The sequence below is a fragment of the Toxotes jaculatrix genome, chromosome 14 (genome assembly GCF_017976425.1).
Source record: "Toxotes jaculatrix isolate fToxJac2 chromosome 14, fToxJac2.pri, whole genome shotgun sequence".
In the NCBI taxonomy this organism is placed as follows: Eukaryota; Metazoa; Chordata; class Actinopteri; family Toxotidae; genus Toxotes; species Toxotes jaculatrix.
In genome coordinates, this window is record NC_054407.1 from 9,165,899 (window position 1) to 9,186,948 (window position 21,050).

General features: G+C 42.4%; 4 protein-coding genes across 7 annotated transcripts; 2 read left to right on the plus strand and 2 right to left on the minus strand.

Moving 5' to 3' along the window:
- The first annotated feature begins 52 nt into the window (after positions 1-52).
- Positions 53-1,843, plus strand: sec22ba (SEC22 homolog B, vesicle trafficking protein a). The gene is made up of 5 exons (XM_041055283.1): positions 53-259; positions 852-961; positions 1,124-1,284; positions 1,373-1,519; positions 1,641-1,843. Exons 1-5 carry the CDS (start codon positions 185-187, stop codon positions 1,793-1,795), a joined length of 648 nt encoding a protein of 215 aa, XP_040911217.1. The 5' UTR covers positions 53-184; the 3' UTR covers positions 1,796-1,843.
- Positions 1,844-2,402: 559 nt separating this feature from the next.
- Positions 2,403-4,551, minus strand: imp3 (IMP U3 small nucleolar ribonucleoprotein 3). Its single transcript, XM_041055284.1, has 7 exons — positions 4,317-4,551; positions 4,066-4,173; positions 3,787-3,861; positions 3,573-3,652; positions 3,338-3,389; positions 3,107-3,179; positions 2,403-2,936 (listed from the first exon to the last, which is right to left on the minus strand). Exons 1-7 carry the CDS (start codon positions 4,451-4,453, stop codon positions 2,910-2,912), a joined length of 552 nt encoding a protein of 183 aa, XP_040911218.1. The 5' UTR covers positions 4,454-4,551; the 3' UTR covers positions 2,403-2,909.
- Positions 4,552-5,121: 570 nt separating this feature from the next.
- Positions 5,122-16,431, plus strand: slc35a3b (solute carrier family 35 member A3b). 4 transcript variants are annotated; one of them, XM_041055280.1, is made up of 9 exons: positions 5,122-5,336; positions 9,702-9,733; positions 10,010-10,223; positions 10,406-10,560; positions 11,215-11,337; positions 11,547-11,721; positions 13,808-13,926; positions 14,082-14,215; positions 15,512-16,431. In XM_041055280.1, exons 2-9 carry the CDS (start codon positions 9,728-9,730, stop codon positions 15,627-15,629), a joined length of 1,044 nt encoding a protein of 347 aa, XP_040911214.1. In that variant the 5' UTR covers positions 5,122-5,336; positions 9,702-9,727; the 3' UTR covers positions 15,630-16,431. The 4 variants fall into 4 exon arrangements, with proteins under 4 accessions (XP_040911214.1, XP_040911215.1, XP_040911212.1 ...); XM_041055278.1 differs by lacking the exon at positions 5,122-5,336 and adding an exon at positions 6,694-9,280; XM_041055279.1 differs by lacking the exon at positions 5,122-5,336 and adding an exon at positions 6,696-8,976.
- A 1,979-nt stretch (positions 16,432-18,410) lies between these two features.
- fam78ba (family with sequence similarity 78 member Ba) lies at positions 18,411-20,114 on the minus strand. The gene is made up of 3 exons (XM_041055588.1): positions 19,780-20,114; positions 19,299-19,578; positions 18,411-18,653 (listed from the first exon to the last, which is right to left on the minus strand). The coding sequence occupies exons 1-3, from the start codon at positions 20,112-20,114 to the stop codon at positions 18,411-18,413; spliced, it is 858 nt and encodes a 285-aa protein (XP_040911522.1).
- Positions 20,115-21,050: the final 936 nt, after the last annotated feature.

The following is a 21,050-nucleotide window of genomic DNA, read 5'->3' on the forward strand; positions in this document are numbered from 1 at the left end:
ACTACGAAGTTTCATTTTTACCAGTTTCCACTCGGGCCTAATTCACCGACGCACCGCGAGCTTCCGTCCAGCTCATTCCCTCTGCAGCAGCAGAAGTTGACAAGGAAAACACACAAAGTTGTTCAAGTTGAGTTTCTGAGACATAAGCGACAGTTGACACCGCCGAACATCGACCTGCATCAGTATGATTTTACTGACGATGATCGCTCGTGTCGCGGACGGATTGCCGCTCTCTGCGTCCATACAGGAGGACGAACAGGTATGAAAGAGATTAGCTTCCCCCATAGAACCTCTTTATTTTAACAGAACTACGTGCAAAACTCCATTCAAAAAACTGGGATGTTTAATGGCGGCTAGTTTATCCGCCAGGGTACAGAGCAGACCAAACAAAGTTGATAATTGTTTTTGATTCTTGGTAGTATACTGGGAAATTCGGCATATTATTAATAATAGTTTGGTTAATAAAACTTAATTTTAAATGTAGAGGACAGTTAACGATAACGCAAGTAGTTATTTTTCTGTTATCCAACTCCGTGTAAAGTTACATTTATTTACTAAAGAGTCGTGGGAATAAAATAAGAACCTCTGTAAGGTTTAGCTAAATATATTTTTAAAAAATAGTTTATGGTATAGTTTGGTGTTTGCCGAAAAGTTGACCAGTTATTGTAAAATGTTTAAGGCTTGACTGAACATAACGTTAGCTCTGTCTGTCAAAGAGCTGGAAATTTACATTAAAACATTATGGTCATTAGTTTTTTTAAATATGAGTCTTGATATAATAATCTACAACTTCCGCACAAGTTAACAGATATCAGTCCTGACTACAACCTGTCCCTGTTTACCTCTGTCAGTCAGGAAGAGACCTCCAGCAGTACCAGAGCCAAGCCAAGCAGCTGTGCCGTAAACTGAATGCTCAGAGTCCAGACCGCTGTACTCTGGAGGCCGGGGACATGAACTTTCAGTAAGTTCCCACAGTCACGGTTGTTAACTGAAAGGGATATAATCAGTAGGAAACTGAACCTAAAATAAAATCCAACAGTTCTTCCTGTAACATTGCACTGTTAAGGCATCAAAGTCATTATAAATAACCACTGATTTGGGCTTTTTTTCTTTTTGTTTCAAGCTATATAATAGCACAGGGTGTATGCTACCTGTCCCTCTGTGAGGTGTCTTTTCCCAAAAAGGTGGCTTTTGCCTTCCTTGAAGACCTCCACAATGAGTTCCATGACCAGTATGGAAGAAAAGTACCCACAGTAACAAGGCCGTACTCCTTCATCGAGTTTGGTAAACACTATTTGTGACCTCTTTGTGGCGCAGTTGTCTCTGCAGAAAGCACAAGAGCCTTGACTATTTCACATGCATATTGTTCCAGACACATACATCCAGAAGACAAAGAAGACATATGTTGACAGCAGAGCCAGGAGGAACCTGGGCAGTATCAACACAGAGCTACAGGATGTCCAGAGAATTATGGTGGCAAATATTGAGGAAGTTCTGCAAAGAGGAGAAGCTCTTTCTGGTAAGTGCAGGAATGAAACACCAAGAGTACTTGGTAGTATCATGTATTAAATAGTATTAAATGTACATTTTATTGATGAAGAGGCGTCTGATTCATGTCAATATTTGCATTTTTCCCTCAGCTCTAGACACCAAAGCCAGCAATCTGTCCACCCTGTCAAAGAAGTACCGCAGCGATGCCAAATACCTCAACACTCGCTCCACCTATGCCAAGGTGGCTGCTGTGACAGTGTTCTTCATCACACTCATCATCTATGTGCGTTTCTGGTGGCTCTGATGGACTCTCAAACAAGGACTTTGGCATTAAGGGGGAGATGTCTCTATTTGAAAACAAAGCATTTAAACAGATCCTATTACCTTATATACAGGGTGCCTTAAAGGGGTCATATACAGTCTATATGTGTTGAGGTTAAACGTTCTTTCTTAAGCTTTATTCAGCTTTGAGTGTTGCTACATTTACAGTATAAACTGAGCCATTGGTCTGTGATGGGGCTTCTCTGTGTATGAAAGCAAAGGCTTTGTGGTGAGTTCATGTAACTCTATTTACTGGAATATTAAGAGGCGGTGTTGACAAATCAGTTTGTTTACACACTGGTGTAGGGGGTTTCAGGATTAGAAGAAGCCACGTACCCATATGCAGAGGTTTTGTGAAAAGTCTTAATATTGTGATAAAAGAATGTTTATTGTTCACAAAGTTTACACTGTACCAAAGTCTTATTGAAAAATTAAATATTTATCAAATTGACTGTATCTATTACAAATTATGTTAATATGAACAGTGACCCTTCTCTTTCAATCTGTACACACATTTGTAAACCAGCATTTCACTGGTCTCACTCACATTCTCACACACACACTAATCCAAGACGCTCATGCTCACACAAAGAACACATTATGCAGAGCAAACAACATGGAGTTTCAGGAGAAGGAACAGTCACACTTACACATCTCTGGAAGCTGCTCTGTATAAGCAGTGTGACATTTGGCTTTGCTGAAGAAAAGAAAATGAAGAGGTAGAAACTGAGACTATTCTCTTATTCCACTGGCAGCTGAGCAGGTTTAGAGCGACGAGTCAAAATGTGACATCAACAGGCACCAACATAGACTCGGATCAATCACGTCACTTCCAGAATCAGAGACATTTCGGAGGATTGGGTGGACGATGAAGTATCAGTCTGTCAGACTACAGTTGCAAATTTTCACAACATCAAAAGAGTGTTCAGTGAACAATGTAAAGCCCGGAAGTGAACTCCCTTCTGTCCTTGCTCAGATAAGTAATGACTCCCGAGGAGACTGGAGCACTTACTTTCTCTCCTCTTCTCTGACTGAAGTGCGGAGTTCTTGTCCCTCTCCTGTCCTCCAGCATGACACATGGACATTAGACAACAGACTCAGGCCACCAGATCAAAGTCGTCTCTCTGCAAAAGAAAACACAATGGTCATTTACATAACTTCTGAATTATGTTACAACCCTGTAAAAATGTGTGTTTTATGACTCGTATTCAAATACTAAGCGATCATTAGCTCGACAGTGTTTTTCCTTCAACAGCTGTAAGAAAATATATGTCAGCAGATTGTGAAAACTCACCTCATCATTATAATTCATGACGTGCTGCTTGATCTTGGAGGAGTCCACCCAAGTGACAAAATCTTCCATGTTTCTGTAAAAGTCAGGTCGATAGAGTCAGTATTAGATCATGTAGGAAGCAGACATATTGACTGTTAGTTTCAGCAGTTTTTACAGGATATACAGTTTGCGTAAAAGGCTCACATCACACATCAAAAGAAATGTAGATGGACTAAAAACGTGGGCACTGACCTTGTGACTAAAAATGCTGGGTCAGTGATGATGTCTGGGCCAACACGCACATCTGAGACCGAGTTAAGATCAATTACAGCAAAACTTATTCTACTCATAAAGAAATGTCATTTCTCTCAAACGGTAATATATGACATAAGGTTTCACAACAAAAGAAAAATAACCTAAGAAACAGAGAGTACATTACAATTTAAGACTTTTTTTTAATGTAAACAGTTGCAGTAATGAAGGATACGTCCTTGTTCAATGAAGGTGATGGCTGTCTTCAGGTTCTGAGCCATACGAAGGTTCAGCATGATGCTGGGCAGCCTCCTCCTGCAGGAGGCACACAGGTGATTGGCATGACAAGAAAACAGACAAGAGATGGGAGGTGACAAGTATGGACTGATTGACAGTGCTAACATATTGACAGTCACGCATACTGAACAACAGGATGTGTGATTATTTACCTGCAGAATGACGAAGCTGTGACTTTCTCAGTGAGGGAGAGATTCTGTCTGGTGGGGATGAGGCCAATGCTGTACCTGATGTAACAGGAAAACGATCAATGTGATTTGAGTCGTGATTTTATACAGGTACCGGATCCACCATGTGAAGAGCGTACCTATATCAATAATCCATCAGTGCAGGCATAGCCAAGCCACACATTTCAAATGTGAATGGCGTTACAATAAAGTGTTATGAGTCTGTCGCTTGGTCAAACAGGTTCATCGCACCCTCACACTCACAGTTTCTCCAGCAGGTGATGTGTGCTCTGAGCCCTGAAACCATCTTTCTCGTCCAGGTCTCTGATTTTCTGGGCCAGATCTCTGATGTTACGACTCAGCTTGTTGTACCTAAGACATTTAAAATAATTATTTAAAAAACACTGTGTTTATACAGCATATTAACTGATCAGCTGAAAGGAGACTATTGCCGCATTCACACAACATTTAGAGGGCTGGTTCCCATGGTTTACTGTTAGCTAACAGTGACTCACTTGGTGTAGTCCTCCCTCTTCTCGATGCGATACCTCCGCAGGACTTTGACCTCGTGCAGGTTGTTGTCCACCTCCCAGTTAATAAAGTCCACTTTCTTCAACAGCTTCTGCTCATGATACTTTAATTTACGAACCATTTTTACACACTTTGTTGGCTTTACAAGACCGGTCGCTTCACACGCAGGCCGAGGAGGAAACACAGGAAACACGTGTTGTTCTTCTTCTTCTTCGGCGACAATTCAAGCTCCGATGTCAAATCAAAGTGGACGACAGCGCCACTCACCTCCAGCTGACACTCTTCAGCTGTGATATTAAAACAAATCAGAGAATTATTTTTCCCGTGTCTCAAAATATCTCCATTAAATTGTTGTTGTTATTGTTGTTGTTGCTGCTGCTGCTGTTGTTGTCGTTATTATACAGTTTATTCACTAAGGGAATTTTTAGATTTTCCATGAGCTTATTAAACCAAAACTATAAAATATAAAAATATTTACAGTCTTTACAGAATTTATTATTTCTTACATCTTCAATTAATCATCAGCATCATATTAAATACATCGAGCAACTACATTACAACACAATGTCGCCTTAAATCGCCGAGTAACCTCACAGCTACTCTTTTTAAAAAATCATTTTATTATTGGTAGATAAGGATTCTTCACATTATATGGTTTTGAATTTTGATAACAATAATAAAAGTGCTTTCTTGTTTACCTATCTGTTGTTCTGCCACATTTTTCGTCCAACAGATGTCACCAAACCTCCAGAGTGTTTGCTCCGTACGTGTCGGTTCATTCATTCAGGAACCAGGGGTGGAGGTGGGGGGACTCCGTCCTGAGTTTATATTTAAGGTACACCGCTACAACTTTTCACATTATAGCGGTGAGAGGCTTTTCTAAGCCTTAACTTTGTGGGTGTTATTAATAAATAAAAGAAGATCGAAAGGGAAAGGAGGAGTGTCCGGTGAATGAGTGTCCGCAGACTGTCATCCACGTCCTCAGCTGAGATCCAGTCCCACAGGTAAGTTACTGTAAACTACAATCTGTAGACTTTCAATCCGTTTATTTAAAAAAAAAAAAAGCAGGAAGAATACTAAATAAACATATCCGTGATAGTTATGTTTATTTAGTCTGTAGTTAGTCTGTTCTTCCTACTGTTTTTCCCCTATCTGTAAAGACTCCTTCACGGGCAGCTTGATCAATTGCGGCTTTATTATCAGCAGTAGCCAACAACTGATAACAATCAGAGTACACAGATATGTGGGCTTGTAGAAAAAGGGTTGCCTTAACTCCTTCATTCATTCAGTCATTCATTCATTTACTCCTCCACTTTGGGTTGCCCTCTGACGGATCCACATCCTAATGATTTAAAGAAGTTCAATATTTGCTCATGTCAGCTTCCAATAAAACAAATGCACGGAGGATGTTGATGGCTGCCCAGTCAGCTCTGCTTTTACTACACAGATCCATGTCACCAGCAGTGCTCCAATTCAGGTCTATGACTTGTTAAGACTCTGGCTGTCATTCCATTTCATCACATTCCCAGAATTTCAGTTTAGATCTGAAAGATCTCTGCAGTTTGGTCTGTTTATCTCGCCAGTATTGAGTAACCTTGTCCTGTATGCTGAGTTCTTAAAATTAGGCTTGTGTCCTCTCTTGTCCCAAATATTCCTAAGGTGGAGCAGACTGTGGTGGAGGCCCCACCCTCAGCAGGTCCACACACACACACTGCTTTCTTTGACCTGAGGCCACCACAGATCTGTTTTCTATGTTATCTGATGCTACATCTACTCTGGAGAAGTTAATAAAAGGGGTAGTGTACTGCTCCATTCACACTCTCTCCTCTTTTAAAAAAACATCTTGATCTGGGTTTTGTCACAGGCCTGGTTTGTGAAGATGTGGAGATGCAGATTTTTAGAGAAGAAACTCAAATGGAGCCCACTGACAGCATGATGCTGCTCAACCCCTCACAATGACTGACAAGTCTGGAGGCTGCCAGAGCTTTCATGAGATCAAAGCTCAAGACTACAAAAGTTTACTGTAATGTTAGTCTGTGTGTCTGTTTTTTAACATGTGTTTCACAATGTTACTGCACATGGCAAACAGGCAAAGACAGTGCAGGCTCTTTTTTTCTTCCTCGAAACACACAATGCCTGTCTTGTCCTTGGTTCAGTCATTTCATAATCAGAAACTGTGCCTCCTAATCTAGCCTGTGATTTCATCTGTGGAGAGCAGGTTGTGTCAGACTGAGACACTTAGGCAGATCAGTCTTCCTGTCTGCTGCCCAGGTTAGTGCATCTCTGTCAGGGCCTCAGAAGGCTAATTTGCTGGGAAGTTAAGTTTAAGTTAAAGTTTCAAAAGTAAAACAAGGCTACTCATTATGCAAACTTGCCCTGTCAGTGTAATGTTATTACATTATGGATTTGGTTATTATATTTGATGCATTAAAGTGGCTGAGGTGGAGCTAATTTTACCTGTTGTATGTACTGTTGGACAGTTTAATGTACCGCAGTGCATCCTATTTTATAAACTTCTAAACTTATATGTCAAATAAATACCCCTCAAATGTAGTGGAGTAGAAGTATCAGAAAACTGATATACTCAGGAACAAATGAATGAACCAGTGAATGAATGCCAAACGGGACAGTGCAGCCAGTTATTAAAAACTACAATCTAAATCTTAACACTAAGACACTGCCAGTCAGTGAATTTCAGAACTATTTGGTGATGTTTGAGTGACTGATTAAGTGGTTTATCTTGACTTAATTTAAAATTTACTGTCATTCATAATATTCACGAATCAGTAATTAAACACTTAACGTCTGGTTTTCACCTTTTTATTTTCCCTTAAGCAGCTGAGGTTTAAAAAAAAATTAAACCCAAAACTTGATGTGGAAATTTAGGTGCATTATGCATCATTTATACGCAATTCTCCAAAATTAAAACTGACATATTTGATGCAGTTGGTAACTTTGGGATTTCCTCTTGAACTTAAAATATTTTTGGTTTCAAACAATGTGTGGTTGCATGTAATAAGTTTGTAATAAATGAACCACCAGCAAGTTGCTGCTTATAGATATTCAAAATTCTTCCACTGTGCTCTGCTATAGTACATTCTAGCAGATGATTTTATAAGCGAGTAGCTGGAAACTGAACATGAAAGTCGACAGTGTTCTTGAAATGTGCAGAGAGAGAGCGAGGGAGGGAGAGGAGGATTTGATGGGCGTGTAGTAGGACACACACACATGTTGACACATGTACACAGAGGAGGATTGTGCAGCCATGCCCCTCTGCGAAGCAGGGCTGCTGCATAAGAGGGTTAGTGTGTAGCACACACCACACCTCTTGGTCTGTCAATACGTCTTTGACGTTCGTGGATTGTTTTACATCCTCTATTTACCAAAGTGTGATACTTACCATAGAAGAAATTATGCAACCATTTTATGACGTGGCTCAGTGGACTTTGTCTCTAATCTTGCTAGTAATAAGAAATACACATTCTCTCCCATATTATTCAACAAATAACAACTTTGTGCGCTTGAAATAAGAGAATAATGATTTACAGTAACAGTATGAAGGAAATGCAAACTATAATATGGTCAGTCAGATCTCGGTAAACAATCATCTAAAACAGGTAGTGATGCAGTGGCAGTGGTGTTAGCAGCGGCTAGTTAATAACCATCCAATGCAAACAGTCCACCCGGACAATTCCCACCCTGCAGTTTTACCTTGTAAAAACCAGAGAAGGTTCTTTAGTTCCTCCTCTCACCATTTGAAGGGCGTTATAGCACTGTCAGCTATTCTACAAGAGACATTGCTTCAGAAATGTAGTACGGTCTGCCTCTTTGAATATTCTGCCTTTCGCTCAGAAGAATTTTAAAAATTTGGATGAGGTGACGAGGAAAAGTGGAAGTGGCAGCAGTGACAGTTCAGAGATTAGATGCTTCAGTCAGAGAACACAGGTCACAGGAGCGAAGAATGTGGGGTTTTCAGGTCTCCGGTTCACCTGAGTTATGAGACAGGTAATAATTATCTCATTACTCTCAACCCAACCTTTCATGCAGGATAGGTTATCACTAACATTTAGAAAATGTGCTTTCTTGTTGGTGTTTTGTTATGGGCTGTTATAAGACACAAACTGATTTAGTGAAAATGACATCAGACTTCAAGGTTAGTTGGATCATTGTGAGCGGACGGCTCATCCTTAAGTTGTTAATTCAAAGTCGTTACAAACACTCCCCACTTTGCCTCTTCATTCCACTGTAAATCTACTGCTGGAGTACAGACATCCACTGAGTAATAAGCTACACTCAGTCAGTATAAGAAAATGTGCTCACCGCTCTACTCCCATGTACCGCCTCCACCCAACCCAGGGCTCTTCCCTGCAATAGCCACACAATATAGAACCTTCGAATGGTCTGAATAGAAGGTTTGAGGCTGCTGGCTGAACATCTTAGAACACTGGAGCAGGAATCCAAGGCACTTCTCCAGATCTCCCCATCTCCCAGCTCTGTCTGTAGCATATAAAGGAGGTAATTGTTGCAGCAAACAGAGACATTAATAAGGACTCTGTGAGTTAACTAAGGCCGGCTGGTAAAGGCAGGGCTGTAGATTGAGCCGGGCAGGTTGGAGTGAGTGTCCAGGTATGGCGGACAAGACTGGTAAGTGACCGATGGGACCAATGACGATAGGAATGGCGCTGGGTGTAGGTGTATTTGAGGCGCTCAAACTTTAGAGAGCTGGCCGAATGCTACCACTGAAGTGGACTGACAATCTGGCAAAGAATGGAGTACAGGACCAGTGTTTAAATACTGTTGCCTTCAGGTGTAGTTGGATGAGGTGGCACACAGCACATGAGCAGGAGATCTGGCGGAAAGCAGAAACTAGGTTGGCCACGCCCAGGCAGTGACACACACACACACACACAGGAGAAGAGTCAAACAGGGGACAAACAAGAAACACTAGGTAGGTATATCATTAACAACACAACAGAGAAAAGGAATTTATATTTTCATAATGGAACCTGAAAGACTGAAAGCTGTGGATGTGGTTGTGCTTACACATTGCTGGTCATTTGTGGTTTCAGCTTTACCAATGATTCACCAGTCCCCCCTTTCTGGATCAGCAGTTTGTTTCTATTGTTGCAGGACACATTTCAGAACTGTAGCGGGAGGCAGCTGTTTTGAACTTTGAGTTGTACTGTAAAATCCGTGGTTTTGCACCGGTCCCTATTTTCCACCATTGCTCTTATTGTTAGTCTGTCTTCCTGTTGATCCAGTACTACAAGTCTGTCACAGGGATCCTCTGCACTGCCTCAGGCTAGACCTACAATCCTTTTACTATAGAACAGCATTCCTGATTGCTTTACACTCACTCTCTTCTTCAGACTCTTCAGGCTCCTGTGACCGACTAATGTCTGTGAGTTTTACCTTCTCTCTGTTCCATTTATGTCGTTTGAACCTGTCTTTCACGTTGTCCTTGCATAATTTTGACTTCATTTTGTGATATTACACAGACTTCTCAAGGCAGAAGTAGGTTCCTTGTTCAGTGAAACTTCAGCAGCTTTGCTCTTATTGCATCTGGTTTTAGGAACAAGTGAATTGAGGTATGTCTGTTTTCTCTGACTGACCCAGATTGACTTCACTATGTCGTTCTGTCTCTTTGTCTTTCCTAAATGCCAACTTGAACACTCAGTCCTCCACAATGGTCGTGTCCTTGCCACAGTCCTCGAGGCTGAAGTATATGTCTCTGGGAGTGCTGGTCTTGCAGACCACCTCGCTAGTGCTCACCATGCGCTACTCCCGCACCTTGAAGGAAGATGGACCCCGCTACCTGGCCTCCTCCGCCGTGGTGTCGGCTGAGGTCCTCAAGATCCTTGCCTGCACTGTCCTTGTCTTCATGGAGAATAGTGAGTAACAAATTGGGAGCAGCATGTGAAAGTGAGGAGTTGAGATTGTTTTCCCTCTTTTTAGTCAGTTTTAGTCAGGTGGTACAAAGGTAGTATAACTAGGCACAAGTTCTGCTTGTCTCTTCACTCCATGGGTGGCCTCCGGGTTGCACTGCTGACAAGACACTCTCTGTCTCTGCCAGATTTCAGTTTGCGGGCAATGAACCAGCTGCTGAAGGAGGAGATTATGAACAAGCCCGTGGAGACCATGAAGTTGGCCATTCCTGCAGGGATCTACACACTGCAGAACAATCTGCTCTATGTGGCCTTATCCAACCTGGACGCGGCCACCTATCAGGTTACAGATTAATGTGCTGCTTCCTGTGTGTGTGTGTAATTGAAATGATTTCTGTATAATTTGGCAATAATTTATTTTGTTTTATAAATCCATATTTGACCTGTAATTAGTTAGACTGATGTGCTTTAATTTTCTTACAGTAAATATGAAGCTGCAGCTAGCAGTTAGTCTAGCTCTGCAGATTGCCTAGGAGCTGGGAGAAAAGCCTCATAAGTTACTTTTGAAGGCAGTGGAACTTCTCAGGTCCTGCCACATTTTCCTGGCTACCCTACAGCTCCCTGGCTTTTTGCATACACTGAGGCTATCTATGCAGATTATTAACCAAATGGGTTTCTGCTACCGTATAGGAATGAGGAAAAGATAAGATAATATTTGATAAGGACTCAGCGACTATAGCTCCCATGTTGAGAGTGGTTCAGGGTGATGTGATATGCTGGTTTTCTTTATTTTTCTTGTTTAAAATGTCCACTGTCCTGGACAGTAGCAAATAATATGAAAGAAAATCCCAGTATCATGTCACAAAGAAATCCTCGATTATCAAGTCAAACAGAGGCTACAGAGACAGGAGGGCCAGGACCTCAGGTCTCTATAGTGACCTTATCAAGTTAATACCTGACTACCTTACTTTTTGTGTTTGTGTTGTGCTCCATCAAGGTCACATACCAGCTGAAGATCCTTACCACAGCGCTGTTCTCGGTCTCCATGCTGGGAAGGAGATTGGGCCTCTACCAGTGGCTTTCCCTGCTCTTACTCATGGCTGGAGTCACTCTAGTGCAGGTACCAGCACCGAAAGCAATTTACAAATACACAGGTGTAGCTGCTGTATCCTTCCTAGTGTTGTGATGTGGGTTGTTTTCGTGGGTATATGACTTTATTCACACATCAGACATTTTAGTTGTCAGTTAGTTACACTACTCTGAGCAGAAAAGTTAACGTGCTGCCTGAACCTGCACATTAGTTTTGACCTAATGTTTTAACCTCCACAGTGGCCCACAGATTCTCGAGGTGACTCTGAGAAGAAGCTTGCGTCTGCAGGCTCCCAGTTTGTGGGACTGATGGCCGTGCTGATGGCCTGTGTGTCCAGTGGCTTTGCAGGAGTTTACTTTGAAAAAATCCTCAAGGAGACTAAACAGAGTGTGTGGGTCCGTAACATACAGCTAGGTGAGTGTCTTTTTGCTTTGTTGGCCTCTGCTGCTTCAATTTATTTTTTAATCCATCTTTTGTGAGTCCCCCAGCCTGCGTATGAAAAGGAACAACACATAACGACACTCTGGATAGCTGATGGATCAAACTTTCTGAATCTTACAAAATACACCCTTTTGGATTTAAAAGGTGAAATTCAGCAAGGTCAAATGTTTCCCCTTTCCGGTCACCTTAATCTGGTGACACAGAGGAAATATTAAAGCTGTGAATTTCTGAACGGACCCCACTGCTTCACTGACACACCTAATGTTGAGAAACTTCACTGCTACCTTGATATATTCTTTTTTTAAATTCTACACTACTGTGTTTTATCACCTTCCAAAAAGAAACATCATTTAGAAAACCAGTGGAGATTTTAGTATTCATAACGTTGAATTTGCATTCATTATTAATTTCTTAATAAACACATTAGAAAAAGATAGAAGAACTGCAGAGTCTGCTCAGATTGTTGAGGATTTAGCTGCTTAAGCATCTACTACATGCTCTCCATTCAGGGTGCAGGGGAGGTTTTTCAAAAAGTTGGACTCAACTTGTGTGTACCGCAGGGAAAAACAAAACCTATCACAGAACGCATTCATGCTGAAGAGGCTAAAGTATTTCACATGCACACTAGATGCTTCTCCTCCACACTGAGGCAGAAACCATATGCAGTGTGCATGCACTGTGGACAAATTAAGATCCAAGCTACAAGCATAGAATAGACTTATCATCACATTCCTGAAAGTATATTTCTCAGGGGTCAGAAAGGAAATGGACAGGGACATAAGAGATACATACAACTTGAAAAACAAATGGGATCCAATTCTACACAGCACAGCCACAGTAATTATTATAATTATTGACACAATAATTATTTATCAAAAAGTAGCCTCACAAGCCAGATTTACAGGCTTTCTGGCCTGTAAATCTGGCTTGTGAGGCTTTCATTCATCTAAGTCTTTACAGATTTAAAAGTAGCAGAGAGGTGAGCTAGCATTAGGTGTGTCAATGAAACTGGGATTCCTGTTGCACTGAAATTCAAAGAAATAATATTTGTTCTGTGTTGCTAGGCTACAACAGAAGAGACAGCTTTCACAAGACTACTTAGTTGCTCGCTGTTCAAGCCTTTAATGGTAAAGAATTGCTCACTCATCCCTAGAAAATAAGATAAATGATATGTTTGATAAGATAGACCAATAGATTGATAGATAAGATGAGGTCCTGTACACTTGAGATTGTTGGTGCAGCAGATAAATAAGTCAGCACAAAAATAACATGTGCAATGACAGTAAATAGAGTAACTTGAAGTACAAATGAAGCAAGGCTAATCCAGCCATTGAATTAAAAACAAAAACAAAGAGAAGAGCATCAGGCCTAGTGCTCAACTTCCCCCTGCCCCGGTTGGGAGGAGTCAGTCAGAAGTCAGCTCTGTGACAGCAACCTGCCACTGAACGTACTTCTCTGCTAAACCGGTTACAGAAGAGGAACTGGTCTTTCCACTGTACCATCTACTGCACTGTCATGTCTCTGCTTGCAACTCCTGGTGGTTTTCATACAATACCACACCTCCTTCATGTTATTCTCTTGCAACTTTTGCTCTGCCTTGCTCCTGTTGCACACCATAGCCTCTCATAAGTGGAGATTGATTAGTCTCTGCACTTAAACCCTTTTAGTCAAATTAGTTTTATAACCATGAAAATTCAAATCAGTGATTTATAATTGAGAAAATAATACCTTGCATTTAACAGTATAAGTTTGTGGATTTCTCAGTATGTTTGTGCGTGTGTGTGTTTGGGAGACCTCTAGTGGCAGTTACATGTGGTGAAACAACGATGAAACAACCAAGAGCAGTTTGATTCAAGATGACAACACTGGTTTAAACTCTAAACTACAGCTAAGCTAATAACAAAAATCATGCCAGCCTGTCTTAGTTACCCTTCTTTTTTCGGTCTTAATTATTTTGTCTTTCTTTGTGATTGTTTAAATTTTTAACAAGAACAATAAAAGCTTCTAATTTATTTGCAACAAACAACGTCACCTCCCTGTTTCTTCTTGGCTCTTCCAGGTCTGTTCGGCTTTGTGTTTGGCTTCGTGGGAATGATGGTGTATGATGGCCAGAGGGTGAGACAGTCGGGAATGTTTCAGGGCTACAGCACTATTACCTGCACCGTTGTTGTCTTACAGGTTTGATCATTACGTTTCTCTTCATTCTCACTTCATCCCATTTCATCACGTTTCACATTTGTGTATTTGTGAGGCTGTCGTTGACATGCATATGCACAGGTTTGTCTTCATGTTGAGTGCAGACTGCTTTAAAACTCTGTGTTCTCCATCTGTAGGCTCTGGGTGGGCTGGTCGTAGCAGTCGTCATTAAATATGCAGACAACATCCTCAAAGGATTTGCCACTTCTCTGTCCATCATCTTGTCCACTCTCATTTCATACTTCCTGTTGAAGGACTTTAATCCCACTGGGTAAACACACGCATCACGCTCTCGTACACTCCCCCAAGATTTAGTTTTAACTTCTTCTTCACTTGTGGTGTGGATATTTGGTCAATCCACCACTTATTTTAGTCTTTTAGTATGAAATATTGTACACACATTCATGGTGCACAGAGGATAAATCCTACTGACTTTGGTGATCCTTGATTTTTCCTGTAGCACTTTTGTTGCATTTTTCCTGAGATTTACTTTTGTGGTTTTGATGAATCTGTTAAGGCTGAGTCTCTTAATCAGGCCTGGACCCAACAGCAGACAGGCGAGGAGTAAAGGGAGTCAAACAGTTTATTATTTCTTTTCAATTCAGTAAACAAAAGAGATCAAGTGGAATAGGCAGGGCAGTGAAGGGATTCCTGGGCGGCGTGGCACAGCAAGCTGGAGCGGTGAGGAACGGGAGAGAGGGAATCTTGCCAGTGGAAATTGGGGAAGGAGAGAGCACACAGGTTAGAGGGGATCCGGAGAGCAGTGTTCAAAAGGGTAAGTATTTCCAAAATACGCTTGGGAGGAGTAAAGCACAGAGCCTAGTCACCGTGGAAGATGACGGAACGAACTGGCGAGGAAGCGCTGGAACGCAGAGCCTCTTATACCTCCTGATTAGACTGATTGCACTAAGACTGCGCACAGGTGTGCCCAATCAGCCAGAGCAGGAGGCAGGAGTGGGGAGGAACCGCCCAGGAATCCAGGAACTGAAAAAACACGCCAAACCACACCCACACATACACACAGAGACAGAAAAGAGAAAACGGAAAGCAGGAAACAACACAAACCCCAGAGGCAGCAGAGCTGCCTCATAACAGAAATAGCTTTACTATGAATTGCCATTAAGTTTTGCTTCGACACTGAGGTTTCCTTCAGGGTACGTGATAATAACTTTGATGATCCTCTGATTGACTCCTCCAGCTCCATCATCAAATCAGAATTTCAGTTTCGGTCCAGTACTTTGGTTCACAACCAAATACCTGCAAAACTAATGACATTCCCATCAGCCTCAACTGTACTTTGTGTTTAGAGCTAATTATCAAATGTTAGCATGCAAAAGCATAACCTTCTTAGCTAAGATGGTGAACATTATACCTGCTAAATATAATGGATGTAAGCATTGTCATCATACGCATGCCCTGTTGTGCTGTACAGCCTCACAGAGCTGCTAGCATGGTTGTAGACTTTTGTTTGCATGATATGAAGTGAGTGCAGAGTTGTTTGTTTACTGAATACATTAATGCCTTTTTGTTTTCTCTCCTTTTCATCCTCTTCTTGCCTTTCTTTCAGTATATTTTTCTTAGGGGCAGTGCTGGTTATTGCTGCCACGTTTCTTTACAGCTACGAGCCAAAACCTGCCAGTGACAGCGTCATCAAGACCGAGACCTCTGTGAACAGTGCTACCTGACAGACGAGGCCAACCAGCATAGACAGAGCAGGACTCTGTGAACTGTCACTGCGAGTTTAGCATGTGGAAATTAAGAACATGGGAAAAGTGGAGTTGATCGAACCTGTTACTCCCAGTCAACTGACAACAGTTGAGAATGAATGTTCCCCATCACTCCAGCAGAAAAATACTGCTTTGCACAAAAGATGGGGGCCAATAATGTGAAATACATTTACTGTGTAGATGTTTTTTTCTAAAGCTTTTTCTCATAAAACACTAACAGGAATACTTTGGAGCTAACATGTTAACACATACTATTGTAAAAAAAAAAAAAAAACCACTTTGTCTCTAAATTATCTAATAAAAACGTACTGTAGGTGTAATTTAAAAGGAGCAAGGTGAAAGCATGGCCACATTCATGTTTGGTAATTTGTATTTTATAGTTCAATATTTCAGTGGTGTAAGTTGTGTGTGTTACAGGATATGGATAATCGGATGTATTTACAAAAACAAAATCGGATGTTACTGATGCTGATAGCGCCTGCCTCAAAGAGAGGAAAAACCCTTGACAGAGCTTCCATCTAGTGGTGGAATGAAGAGCAAACTTGCTGCAAAGAGGAGGGGTTACCTCTGTTCAAAGATGCTGAATGTCCTTTTTTATATGAGATGAGATAAGATGGGATGTGACTGCTTTGACCTTGCTGCTCGCAGTCTGAGTATTTATATCAAAAGCTCTCATTCTACTGTTATTTAAATGCAAAATAAAGGTTTTTATGTAAGAACAAATGAATAAATTAAGGCATCTTTTATGCTGAAACAACCAGCTCTGCCTTGATCTTTTTTCTTACTTCAAAGTGAAATTAATGGATAAATTGGAGCTGCAAGTGTGCACCCTCACAAACACACAGACACACACACAAGCTAATGCATACACACAGAGGTAGGTACTCCCATGAATATTTGGAACTGTTTTTTTTTTCCCAGTTCCAGTTGCAGTGCACCCAGAAGAACCAAACCAGTCTCTATAGCAACAGATGGCTGAATGAGCTGCGGTGCAGCGGCACATGTAGACACACTGAATTAATATAACCTATTTTAACCTCTGAGGATTTAACATGGTAGTAACAGACATTTTTATTCAACAATTACCCTGACAAATGAAAACAGAATTGAGGCAGATGAACAAATTATTTTTTTTCAGGCTGTTTGTTGTCACAATCTTTGCATAGTTGTAGATTTCAGAGCAAATGAGTACATTTAATATGGAGTGTAGTAGTAGTAGTAGTAGTAGTAGTGTGTGTGTGTGTGTGTGTGTGTGTGTGTGTGTGTGTGTGTGTGTGTGTGTGTGTGTGTGTGTGTGTTGAGGTGGATAGAAAGGACAGAAAAAGAGCAGGCAGATGGGAAGGTGAGGCGTGAACCTGTAGAGAAGGACAGATGGAGGATGAGTCATGTGACTCGTGTGTGGAGTGGCAGGCTGAAACATGGTCTGAGCCCAGGACGAGCCACTGGACAGACCGCAACCATGACACAGGAAGGCCTTCATCTATGATTATCTTCAGAAACCTACTGCTAAATTATTTGTGTCAGTAATCAGAGGAGATATTGTGGTATGACCGGTGTTGGTTTGGCACTTCTCCAAGTAAATCCATGCCAAAATTCAGCCTGGTTTAATTCCACATCAAGGAAACTGTTAAGAGTACATTTAAGTTCCTTGATTGTAGGAAGATTAATTTAACTGTGTAGTGCAACGTGGTTTGATTAGTGCCACGTCAAATCTGCCCTTGGTCTGAGTACAGTTAGGCCCCATTCCAACTATGATATATGGTGTGGCCCTGGCTGCTATCACCCTCTTGTTTTAAATCTGTTGTATGGCACCATTCCAAGTCATTTACACCGCACTTATTGACAGCATTGCTGACATTATTTATTTAATGTGGTAACAGGTTCAGCTCATCTCTCTGATGGTTTGTCACCCATCTGAATACAATATCAGCTGCACTACGGAGCCTTGAAAATATGTCTGTGCATAAGTTTGGTGTATTAGCAAAACTCCAGTGAAAACTACAGCAAACTTGTCTTTTTTTTTCTCCAGACTTTTATGCCAAGTGGGTGCTTAATACAATCTGATCGACATATGAGTTTAATCTTAACCTAAAAAGATTCATATATAATAATATAATACTTTTGTCTCTTAGATTTTCTGAATACATCCTTTAACTCTGGTACTGAGTGTGCTGAAGGCCTTTATTGGCACTGACGAGGTTTAACCAGCCGAAGGGTTTTTTGGCTGACTTTTCAATCAAAATGTCTTCAGGTATCAAGTTATACAAAACAAATGCTATTCTTAAACTTCTCAACGACAGTTTTTTTTTTTTTGGCGTCTCTCACTCTCTCATGCAATAAGATCTACATAAGGATGCAGGATGCAGTTCTTTTTGTGGACTAATACCTCTGTGGTACGTCTAAAAACAGTGTTCCTTCTTCACTAAAAGGCAGGCAGAACTCTTCAATGCAGTCCAAAACTTGTCACGGGCAAAACAAGCTTCAATGCAACTCCAGGCCCTTGACATTAGTTCATTGTAGATTTTTTTCTGACAACATTCTGTGTCAGACCCAACATGTACTATCCACTCTGGCTTGTTATAATGGTCCACTTAAATCTCATAGGGATACTGAGCCAATGGCATCTTGAGCGCAGGGAAACCATCAGTTCTCTCTTCTTTCAAAGACTTCACAACTTCTTTACCCCTTCTCTGCAAGAGGGAACAATTATACTTTTGTCTGTGCAACCACTTTACTCTCTTATTTTGGCGGTATGACCACTAGTGGAGCCCCTCTCCGTGGCCTCCACATTAGCACTTGGGCGTCGTTGGCGTTCGGCCTCCCCAGTGCATTGGGAGGGATGGGCTCCTGGTAGTTGAGGATGTGTGGTTGCTCCTGGTAGGGACGACCCATCAGCGATGCCCGAGAGCCCAGAGGCATGTCTGGATCCACAGCGATGTCCACACGCATCCGCCACCGCACTGTCTGCAACACGATACGCTCCTGGAAGAGGAGACAAACGTAAAAATGAATATGGTTGATACTTGGTGCACAGGGAGTATTTTGTTAAAGCTTAAGTTGATTGTACAATATATCCTCCACTGCTAATAGATGTGTAGTTAATGTGCTTTCCTAATTAATGATGTATAACTTAACCTTTATTAATAATCATTTCATTTTAACACGGGGGAACATTTGACTAAGACAGAATTTTAATGCCTGTTCTCTGATCCCTGAACGCACAATTCTGCATTGAACAGCCAACACAAAAAAGACAGGTGCACTCTTTTCCTGTCCTCTGCTTTTTAACCAACGATGAAGAAAAACAGCTTTCTCTATAAAAAGAGAATACATAAACACTGTAGGGTAGGAATTCTGATACACATTTTTTTTGCTGGGCTGATTTTTGAAGGGTCATTGCAGGGGCTATATTTCAGGAGAGCTGAAGGCAGTGATGAGGTACTGTGTAACTTTACACCAGAGGGAAAAAATGCAGGAGGAGCTGATTACATCACAGTCAGTCTGTGTGTAATACAAGAGCAAGTTCAGATGTACAGTCGGTGCTCTTCATTCAAACTGGGCAAAACATACATGCGACTCTCTGACAGCAGGAACAATCTTTGGTTCTCAAATGTGTTTTTGTCCCACCTTGGTGACGGCGTTCATGGCCACCAGCCAGGTGATGAAGCTCTGGTCCCTGGTGATGTGGGTCAGCATGGGAGTGTTACTGTTGCTGATGGGGACTGCCCAGGTCACGCTGGGGTAGAAGTTGTCATTCATGCTGACAGTCAGGCGAGACGGTTTGGACGTGGGGCCAGTGAGAGTGACCGTTTCAGTGGTGTTGCCGTACCAGGGGTAGCTGACGCCATCCGAGTCGCTGATGGCCTTGACCCGACCCTCTCGCAGCTCTGGTAACTCCCAGCTGGACCTGCGGCAGTGGATGGAGGAGGACAGAGAGGATGAGGGGCTTCTTTTTTTTTCAGCAGTGGCAGGTGCAGTGTTTTGGTCTTGGAGTTTGTGTGTGAGTGAGAAAAACAGGAAGACAGTGTGCACATCTAAAACACATACCCACTTAGACACGCACACTGAACAAAAAGTTAAAGTCTGATGATGTCTTCTATACACTTACATGCCAATATCACCATAGGTGTTGTAGAACTCCATCTGGGTACAAGCTTGGATCCAGCCCACCACCCAGGTTTCATTACGGGGCACTGGTGGCATCACAACTCCCGCTGAGGCCCTGAAGTAAGGCGTCTTGTAACGGAGCACAATCGGTGAGTTCTCCTCAATGATGGTGGGACACTGGTCAATAGAGGCTGACACCTCATACACCACAATGTTCTCCCGTCTGATGCGGGGCTTGCATGCGATGCTCTGAATACAGCCCATAGTGCAGGCGACAAGCAAAATGAGCAAAACCAGAGAAGAAGGGAGCAAATGATACCTGGCCAGTATGCACATCAGTCCCCTCCGGGTTCCACCCTTGCCTGAAGAGCAGATCTAATCTTTTAATTGCCCATCATCACTGATTTGTTAGGAAGGGGGGAAAAAGGAGAGATAATGATGTGGAGTATTACAGTCACCATTGATCTAACATGAAAGCATCCACCGTCATATTTTCAGGATGATATGGAGGTGAGAGCGCAGTGGGGACTTGGGGGGAAGTATCACAGATCTCCGCAGCCTCCTCCCCCCGGTCTGCCTGCTGACTGCCGCACTGCCCTTGGCGCTCGTCCCCAGAAACTGCAATCCGGCCTCCCCTGGGCTGCTGATGCTTCTCCGCCGTGCGTCCGGAGGCTCCTCTGCTCCTTGTCGAGTCCACACGTCCGGCTGCACGTCGGTGCCCCTTGATCCTGCTGCTCTGCTCCCGGCTCTGCGCTGTCATGTCAAGTGGCGACAGGGCAGCCAGGTGCGTCAGAGGAGGGGGGCTGGATGCCTTTTGTTTGCTTGGCTTTCCTGTATTAGCCCTACATTCGCGCGGCGCCCTCAAAAGACAAAATCGGGCTCTTCATCACTTTGACCTACATGAAAAGAAGCTTCATCAAATGAGCGAGAATGTGTCTTATATAGGCAAGACAGCGCGGCTAAAAAAAGGCGATTTTAATGTTTTCCTCGCAGTGTGCTTCCATTCTTAGGGATGCATGAATGGTGCTCCATGAATGGAGGAAGCGAGGCAGCATAAACGTGCAAAAAGCAGTAACCGTACTCAGCCGTCTCATCGTTATGTCTCCTCGAGCCGGTGAGCATCACGGACCGGAGAGCATCCTCTTCCAGCCGAGGGTCGCCTTGTTCGGTTTGGAGGTGCTGATGCTGGAGAGGCAGGGGAGGGGCGTCACCCGACCGCTGCATTGAAAAAAATAACAAGTGCAACTGGGCGTGGCTACGGCCTGCGTCACG